This window comes from Calidris pugnax, unplaced genomic scaffold (assembly GCF_001431845.1).
Source record: "Calidris pugnax isolate Ruff unplaced genomic scaffold, ASM143184v1 scaffold41, whole genome shotgun sequence".
In the NCBI taxonomy this organism is placed as follows: Eukaryota; Metazoa; Chordata; class Aves; order Charadriiformes; family Scolopacidae; genus Calidris; species Calidris pugnax.
This window is the reverse complement of record NW_015094509.1, coordinates 2,565,925-2,575,823: the sequence shown is the minus strand read 5'-3', so window position 1 is coordinate 2,575,823 and position 9,899 is coordinate 2,565,925. Positions and strand designations below refer to the sequence as shown.

The following is a 9,899-nucleotide window of genomic DNA, read 5'->3' as shown; positions in this document are numbered from 1 at the left end:
TGAGGGGACCGGGGGAGGTGCTGAGGGGACCGGGGGAGGCGCTGAGGGAGCCGGGGACGGTGCTGAGGGGGCCCGGGGAGGTGCTGAGGAGGCTGTGAGGTGGTGTTCCCCTCCTGGGGCGGGCTCTGCACTGCTGGAGGCCTCCCCGAGCGGCTGCCGGGGCCTGTCCTTCAAGTTGTGTCACCGGGTGATGAATCCCCTACTGCCCTGCTTTGTCGACTGTTGTTACCCTGTTTTATCATTCTTCCCTCTTGCTTGTCTTCATTCGCCTGAGGAATGGTGTTACTGAAAAATGTAACCTTTCAGAAAGAGGCAGCAAAGCAGCTTGTACTGAAAGCCCTCGGTTCTTACAGATGAAGTGACCGACATCTTTGTGACCTGAGCTGTGTAGTCCGGTTGCGTGGTGGTCCATTGAGACCAAATCTGAAGGGTGGAGAAATGGAATAATGGCCTGGAGGTGGGCATTTGCCGCCGTTGGTGATGTGGCTGAGTTCAGCAGAAAGTCAAGTGATTTTATCTGTAAGAACCGATGCAGTGGATGGGGAATGTGTGCAGAGACTTAAGAAATATATGCTGTTTAATTACACAAGGATAGAGAGGAAGGAGCAGGATTACCAGGACTGTCAAATGGACAGGATGCTCACTTTCTGGAAGCGATAGCATCTCCTCCAGCTGGCAATCCATATAATAAAAATGTAGATTGTCCACTGCTCCAGCAGTCAGTAAATAGTATTTTGAGTGGTCTTGCAATAAATTCAGTTTTTAACGTAACTGGTAAGGCCGATGACTAGCCAAGTATTCAAGTTTCAAAGTTTGATACTGAAAAAAAACCAAAGCCTAATTCCAACTTTTGGAATGCATCTAAATCTAATTTACCTATTGGTATGTTTCCCAGTAATACTAAGTAGAGGAGGTAACAGTGGAACTGTGTTACAACAGCCACTTCCGTGTAAATACATTCACTAAGTGTCCTTGTAAAGATACCTACCCCGTGATATAAATAAGTAACAGTTGATCATGCAAAAATTAAGCTAAAAACTATTAGCAAAGCAACAACATTATTGTCTAAATGAAAAAAAATCTTTTTGTTTCAGATTTTCTCCCCTTTGTATGTGATGGCTGTTCAGGTGTCTTTTGGTAAGTTCATAGAATATATCTGGAGTTGGAAGGGACCCATAAGGATTATCAAGTCCAACTCAGGACTACCTGAAACTAAACCAGACTACAAGTGGACTACAAGTGTCATCCAGGCACTCCTTGAACTCTGTCAGGCTTTGTGCCATGACCACTTCCCTGGGGAGCCTGTTCCAGTGACCGACCTCCCCTTTTTCTAATGCCCAACCTGAACTTCCCCTCACAGCTTCATTCCATCTCCTCTTGTCCTATCGCTGGTCACCAGAGAGAGGAGATCAGCATCTCCTCCTCCTTGAGGAAATTGTAGACTGCCATGAGGTCACCCCTCAGCCTTCCCTTCTCCAAGCTGAACAAACCAGGTGACCTCAGTCGCTCCCTCCAGGGCATCTTGCTCGTCCTCCTCTGGACACGCTGCAATAGTGTGATGTCCTTATGTTGAGGCACCCAAAACTGCACACAGTACTCAAGGTGGGGCCGTACCAGTGCAGTGTAGAGTGGGACAATCACCTTGCTTGAACAGCTAATTGCACTGTGCTTTATGCACTCCAGGACTTGGTTGGCCCTTTTGGCTGCCAGGACACGCTGCTGACTCATATTCAATTTGCCATCACCCCAGGCCCCCAGATGTCTTTCTGCAGGGCTGCTCTCCAGCCTCTCATCCCCCAATTTTTGTGTAGAACCCCAACATTTACTATAACCCTTTGAGCCCGACCTGTCAGCCAGTTGCTCACCCAGCGTTTTATGGACATGTCTAGCTGTGTGCTGGATGTTTTATCCGGAAAGATACTGTGAGAGACAGTATCAAAAACTTTGCTAAAATCCCTAAACACCACATAGACTGTCTTCCCTAGGTCAACTATATGAGTGACCTTGTCATAAAAGGAAATTAAGTTGGTTTTCCTGTAAGATCACAGTGTGGCTGGTATTGTAGACCTAAATATTGTATAAAACATTCTGTGACTCAGTTCAGATAACGTTTAGTTAAAAAATAATTGTGTCATTGAACTTGCCACATTTTTCCTGAGTGGTTGTTGTGGAGCTTTGATGTCAGTGGGGATATCTCTAGAATACAGGTAGATGATTTTGGAAGGCATCTAGCTTACATCCTGTTTTGTACTAAGTTTTTTTTTTTTTTTTGGTGGTGGGGGATAGGGCATGGTATTTTTCCTTGTAAGAAAAAAAATAGAAGTTTCTTCCAAGGTTCAAATCAGGGCCTGCACTTTGATTTACACATCAGATGAGCAGAGGGCAGCTGAGATAAGCTCAGATAAATTGAGAGCAGATCTCACTTTAACACGTTAGAAGCCTTTAAGGGTTTTCTGCGGTCGTGGAAGGTGATTCCAAATCCATTAGAACAAACAAACTCCAGTTGCTTTGAGCTGAATTCTCAAGCGTGCTAATGTTCTTATTCTCTTGGAAAGGTTTGTTATCTTGGGGCATGAGTTCCAAAAGCTACATATTTTACATGCTCAGGAAGAATATGATAAATCCATTAAAGACATGAAATGCATTGGAGAGGATTCACTATGTCCTTGAAGCTTTCCCATGATAAAACTTGTCAGATCACTCTTTAAACACTTAAATGTTTTCACATGAAGTTTTCTTTTCCTGGAATGTCAATAACTCTGGTGTTTTCTTCTTTTGCACAAAGCCTACAGCACAGGAGCCGGGATGCTCATGGGTGTTCTGAGGTAATATATGACTACCTTAAAATCCTGTGTAACTTAACTGTTTATTTTCAGATTAGATATATGCATATAGTATATAAATATGAATTATTTAACTGAGAATGTGACAAGCTTAAAAAAAATGTATCTGCTCTTTTTCTGGCTCTCCGAAGTAAACTGAGTTTGAGTAGGATGATGGTTCTTTTTATAACACCAACCAAAACTTAACGAGGACCAAAGTAGGAGAGAATTGCTGAACTCATTTTGCCTGTGGAATCACAGAATCACAGAATCTTCTAGGTTGGAAGGGACCTTAAAGATCATCTTGTCCAACCGTCAACCTAACTGACAAAAATAGACACCCACACAACAAACAAGGAGCATCATCACTAAACCAGACCTCCCAGCACTACATCAACCCGTCTTTTGAACACCTCCAGGGATGGTGCCTCAACCACCTCCCTGGGCAGCCCATTCCAATGCCTGAGAACCCTTTCAGTGAAAAAGTTTTCCTAATATCCAGCCTGAACCTCCCCTGGTGCAACTTGAGGCCATTTCCTCTCGTCCTGTCGCCTGTGACTTGAGAGAAGAGACCGACCCCCACCTCTCTACACCCTCCTTTCAGGGAGTTGGAGAGAGCAATAAGGTCTCCCCTCAGCCTCCTCTTCTCCAGGCTGAATAACCCCAGTTCCCTCAGCATCTCCTCATCAGACTTACTCTCCAGACCCCTCACCAGCTTTGTTGCCCTTTGTTTGGAGAGCTAGCACAGTTCTTTCGGAAAGCCGGGGCGGTGACTTTTATCTGTAATGTCTGTTCATTTACACAAACTATTTTGCACTAATACCTAGGTGAATATAAGGAACAACTCTGTGAAACCAGATCAGCACAGATCTTACCCATGCTCATACAAGGACTGCAACGGAAAGGAGCTTTTGCCAGTTTTATGTCCCTACTGTGAAAAACATTTTTGTCTAAGGTGAGCGAAACAGAATGTTTAAACACCAAGCCTCATTCATTAGTGTACGGGAAAGGTCATGACATTTTTACGCTGATTTTTACAGGCACCGGCATCAGTCAGACCATGAATGTGAGAAACTGGACACCCCAAAACCCCGCATGGCTGCCACCCAGCAGCTAGTTAAACACATTATAGGCAAGTACAGTGGGATATATATTCTGCAGTTTTCTTCAGAAGGCTATTCGAGCTTGTGACGTCCTCTCAGGGTTTTGAATTGACCAAGTGAGAAGAAAAGATGGGGGTTCCTTGTTTAAACCGCCCTAAACTCACGTATCAGCATGTGATACCATTCTTCTAGACTGAGACAACAGATGCATATGTCTCTGAAGAGATTCTTTAAAGATCAAATAGGGCTCAGATGTATTTCAGAATTACTGTCTTGTTCTCATCCTACAAGTGCTGTAAAGTAATGAATTGTACCTAGCCATTATTATTTGCATATTAATTCATGTGCACCCAATGTAGTTGTGCACGTGCCTGTCTGCTGGGATTATACCTACAGAACCAAGATGGCAAAAAATGTGAGTCTACAATGTCATGTTCTGCAGCTTTTAAACACGCTCTAGGACAGGAAAGAGAATAAACAGCCCTGCTAACTGTAGGGCAGAATATATGTGTAGAAAGGAGGACCTGAAACTGTTGCCATATGAATACTGTGTTGGCCACAGGTGTGGAAACTTAGGAATTTGTATTTATTTGGCTTTTGCAACCTGTGTTTACCTCGTGATAGTATTCATCTGCTTTCCAGTTCTAGCAGGATTCCTTTACGCTGCAACAATTCCAAATATTCTTGAATAGGAGTACTGACATCATGGCCTCCAGAGGACATGAAAGGGATGGGAACCTTGGAGATACAATGAGGCCAAATAGACTAATTCCAAGATATGTTCAGGAGACAGTCTGAATCATCACACTAACAGGAATAATATTGTTTTCAGATTCTAAAAAGAACGAGGAAGCAAAAAGCAAAAAACGTAAAGGAGCGAAAAACAGTGAAACAGCAGCAAAAGTGGCTTTAATGAAACTGAAGATGCATGCGTGTGGGGACAAGTCCTTGCCTCAGGTCAGTCATGGTTGTTTTCAATAATTGAATCCTTAAAGTAAATGGGAAGTTTTCTAAATTTCTTGTTCTTCATTTAGTTCCCTCAGTTTGGTTTTGGATTTCATTCTCAAGCCCGCAACCATTTATAGGTATATTTCAGCCTGGTAGCAAAAAGCAATCTCATGAGTCTTATGTCTGTTATAAGGTGGGTCTCTGTGTGCAGTTAGGAGCAATTCCTCTGTTTTATAGCAGAAATGTCTATTTGCCTGCCATACGACTGTCACCCAACACTGCAGGGACTTTTGGGGATCCTTGGCAGAATGATGACAGTACTATGTTGTAGTGACAATTAAAGCTTCATTATTTTAACAGAATTTGATGGTCAGCATAGCCTAGAATCAGAATCAGCGTAGCACAATTTTGTAAGTAGTGTGGCACAGAATTGTGTGGCACAGAATTGTGTGGCACAGAATTGTGTAGCACGGCTTAGCTTATGCTTCCTGATCACCTGGACCCTCTGCCTGTTGGGTCAAATCTTAATACTTAATCCATTCTTACTTCTACTCAGATTTAATAGACATTTATGACATTTCTGGATGAGGTATGAAGGGCCTGAGGTCAGTTGTTCCTGTCTTTGGGTTGGAAAAAAGGGTTTTGATAGTTGCTTTATATTTCTTTCAGCTTTTAATTTCTTTTGTTCTTGAAGTATTTCGTAGATTCCTTATGTTTTACCACGGCCAGTCAAACCTGTTGTTCAAGTCTTTCCACGTATCAGGATTACGTCGGGTCTAGAAACACCTTGATTCTTTCAGCTAGGGTTTCAATTTAGATCTGTACTTACGCATCTTAAAAGAACAGTATTTAAAGTACTTTTCACCACATTGTTATGTTGGAGCATGCCAAGTTTAGGCCTGTTATATTGATTTTATATTACTGAAAACATTCTATGTGATAGGGTTATTGCTAGGTCTGACCTTAGTAGAGCATTTAATTATTTTTTTTAAAACAACTACAGCTATTCCATTACTGAATTCTCTTATGAATTTCTTTTTTTTTTAATACTTTGGCATGCTCAGAAATTAGATAACTCTGCTTAAGCAGAAGTCATAATAACAAAGACCCAAAGTCCTGCTTGTAGCGTTTTTCTCAGATAGTACCACTTTAATAAATATGTGCTGGAGGGAAAGTGATTAATTTCAAATATTGAGGAACATAATTAAAAAAGCCCACCCTCAACATATATAACAGCTGCTTTTTAACTCCAAGGCCAGTAAGCTCTGGAAAGTGTAGCACAAATTACTGTATGCTAATTTCTCTTACTGTTCATTTTCTCGTTTGAATATTAATTGTTTAATCATCTAGAGTAGTGATAATTCTAACAGTGATAAATTAAGCCTGTTAACCTTCAGCACCTCTCTATTTAAATTGCTTCCTAGACTCATTTTAGCTGCCTTCTGCCCAGCTTGTTCTAGTTTGATGACAGATTTTTTTTTTAATATGAAGTTTCTGTAATGCCTCTGACGCCCAGTATTTCTCTCATCACTACAGAGAAGATTGACACATTTTTCTTGGAGATGCAGAGTAAAAGGACAGGGGGCAATGGGTGCAAGCTGCAACATGTGAAATTCCAATTAGGTAATAGGAAGAAAAATCACAATGAGGGTTGTCAGACTTTGGAACAAGCTGGTCTGAAAATTTATGGAATCTACATCTTTGGGATGTCCTTGGAACTGGAGGAGCAACTGTAGGGAGGTGCTGGGGTGCTGATAGCTGTTGGGTGATGTTAGCCTGTGTCCCTGTGGCTGTCCCACAGTCTGTGGCTGTTGTGTCGTGGTCATTTACATTTTAAGGAGATTCAAGTCCTGCTTCCCTTGCCCCTTTGTAACATTCCTGGGTGTTAAAGACCTTCTTGTGTGTGGAGAGCCCTCAAGTTTTGAAGAAAATGCACATGTTGAAATTCAGACTGGGTTTTATGAACATAGCCTTCTTTTTTCTAGGGAAGGCATAAATAGGTCCTTTAAAAAGAAGGCTTCTGTCTTGTTTGTTAGTGTCTGGCTTGCACTCAGCAAGGGCAGTCTTAACTGCTGAACCAGCCATGCTTGCTGTGTCTTCTGGTGAACAAGAAGAAGAAATAAAATTGAAGGGATTGTCCTAATCCCGTTCAAAGTCTCTCCCTCGTAGATTACTCTTGAAATTTCTTAAACAAATGTTTCAGTCTAGTAGATACTGAAAGAACATTTAGTACAGAAACGGAGGAAAAACAGGATAAAGGATGAGCTGGCCATGACCAGAATGTTGGTTTGTGAAGCAGGCATTTGTAGTACAGTGAATTGTTCTGGTTTAACTGCCTCTGCATTCCAATTTGAGACGTTATATTGCTGCCAAAAGCCAGCACTGCTTATTTAAAGTAACCTTTTTGTCTCCGGAGTGGTCGTTATTGTCTAGTCCACCCAGGGCAGACACCTTTTCAGGTCTGTCTATAGCTGACAGTCTCTAACTGTGGGACTCTCCCTCTGCCTTTCTGCCCTTACTGTCCATCCCATACTCAGTCATTAATATTCCACAGTGAAATGGGGCCTTGGTCCTGATAAAATAGAACAAGTTCCAATTGGTAATTTTGGGGTTGACATTTAAGCTTTTTACTGAAAAAACTATTAGATGTGTATGACTAGAATTATGTGTTTCTTCTTTGAACAACTTTTTTTTGTTTGTTTATTTTCCATGTTTTTCTAGACAGAAAGAATTTATTTTCAAGTATTTTTACCAAAGGGGAACAAAGAGAAGAGCAAGCCCATGTTCTTTTGCAGTAAGTGGAGTATTGGCAAAGTAGTTGATTTTGCAGCTTCCTTAGCAAGCCTTAAAAATGACAACAACAAATCAACATCCCAGGTAAATCAGTAATAATAACTAACATTTTCCAGATTGTTGGGTGTTTCTTTTTTCTTTTTTTTTTTTAAACTCTTTTCCCTTACCCCACCCCACTAATTGCATCTCAGCTAGGCAAATCTTGATGTTAATTTCTGTGCTGTTTTGTCTTACAGAAATTGAGATTATGCCATAGTGCCTCTGGAGAAGCCTTGCCATTTGAGCACACATTGGAAACGTGGTTATCTGATAAAGACTGCCCATTGTACAATGGTGGAAATATCATTTTGGAGTATCTTGATAATGATGTTCTATTTATAGAAGATACAGAGTCGTACCTTAGTTAATAAATTACAACCAAAATAAAAATCAAAGATTTTTAAAAGTATGGTATATTCAAACCAAGTCCTTTTTTGTTGTTGTTGTTTTAAATCACTGGTATGTCAGAATCTGTCCTCGGTTATAAAGACACAGTTCCCATCAACATCTCAGTTGCTTGACTGACAGAAGAACTATGTCCTGAAAGGAAAATTAGTTAGTGTAACTACTAATATTACAGGTATTCACTTTCTAGAACAAATTCCTGCCTTATTTAGCAGTATAATGTCAATAATGTTTTCTTAAATTTTATATTTATTTTTGCGTAAATGATGGAAAAAGTCTGTATTAAAAATGATCAATAATGGAAATGTCAACTTGTGGTGCATCAGTCCTCTGAAGGAAAGAAACACATTATACTTTTGTAGGGTCTTTTCTACATCCACAAGAACAGGTTTCATTGAGTTTGGAATCCAGCGCTGTCCATGCCCAAGGTCCACATTTTCTTCTCTCCTGATAACAGTGTAACAATGTTTAAAAAAAAAAAGCTTTCTGAAGCAAAAGTAAATTCACACAGGTGTCTGTTGTGTTTGTGTGATTAGGTGGAGGATAAAAAGAGAACTTGAAATTGTCCTTTCCTAATTCTTGTGAAAAAGAGGGAGAAATATGGTAAGAGAAAAAAATGCAGTTCAGCTAGAAGCACAGCACTGAACAGCTTGCAGTTTCATCCTGGCATTTCCCACCTTAGGTAAATCTTTATTAATTTCCTCTCCAGCCATCAGCAAGATGGACTTACTACGTTTTAAAGTAATTGTACATAAAGAAGTTAACACCTCTGGGTGTATGACCTACAGAATTAATAGCTTTCTCAATTATCAGTGTCTTGAAATCGTTTGGTGCTCATTAAGATGATTGTTTGGAATATCAGTAATTGATGTACTCCAGTTTTTGGATCTCTTTTGGTGTTATTTCAAAGCTGGATTGTAAATTCAAAGCGAACAGAGCAAGGAAAAGCCACAAGATTATTTTTATCACAGCCATAACCGTTTTGGCATTAACGAAGCATAAAACCATGTTCTGTTGCACACAAATATTAGGGCTAGACCTTCCAGAATGGTCAGAGTTGGAAGGGACCTTAAAGATCATGGAGTTCCAACCCCCCTGCCCTGGGCAGGGACACCTCCCACCAGACCAGGTTGCTCCAAGCCCCATCCAACCTGCCCTTGAACCCCTCCAGGGATGGGGCAGCCACAGCTTCTCTGGGCAACCTGGGCCAGGCTCTCACCACCCTCACAGCACAGAATCTCTTCCTAATCTGTCATCTAAAAGTACCCTCTTCCAGTTTGAAGCCATTATCCCTCATCCTGTCACCACATGCCCTTGTAAAAAGTCCCTCTGCAGCTTTCTTGTAGGCTCCCTTCAGACACTGGGAGGCCATTATAAGGTCTCCCCGGAGCCCTCTCCAACCCCAACCCTCTCAGCCTGTCCTCACAGCAGAGGGGCTCCATCCCTCTTAGGACCTTCGCGGTCCTCCTCTGGACCTGCTCCAACAAGTCCACGTCCTCCTTTTCCTTCTGGGTGATGTTCACATTTGCTTTTTTTATGGCCCTTCCTACCGATTCCTACAGGTTCAGTAACGCCGTCTCCTTCTCCACAGAGCGCAGGTAAAGGCCCGGGAGAGCACTTACGGTACCTTCACCCCGCCGCGATCAATTAGTAACAAGAAGTCGGTATTAAAGGCCAATTTTAAGAGCTTCGCTGTCATTTTGACGGCGCAGGCGCTGAGGGGACCCCGCGGAGCCTCACTCCCCTCAGCCGGCACACGCCTCCCGCCCCTCCCTCCCGCGCAGGCGCC

At 41.9% G+C, this 9,899-nt stretch overlaps 1 protein-coding gene across 1 annotated transcript; it reads left to right on the top strand.

Annotated features, from left to right (window-relative positions):
- The first annotated feature begins 196 nt into the window (after positions 1–196).
- On the top strand, positions 197–8,127 carry ZFAND1 (zinc finger, AN1-type domain 1). The gene is made up of 8 exons (XM_014965173.1): positions 197–519; positions 1,095–1,137; positions 2,786–2,825; positions 3,650–3,777; positions 3,863–3,954; positions 4,758–4,882; positions 7,595–7,750; positions 7,903–8,127. The coding sequence occupies exons 1-8, from the start codon at positions 447–449 to the stop codon at positions 8,071–8,073; spliced, it is 828 nt and encodes a 275-aa protein (XP_014820659.1). The 5' UTR covers positions 197–446; the 3' UTR covers positions 8,074–8,127.
- The last annotated feature ends 1,772 nt before the right edge of the window (positions 8,128–9,899 follow it).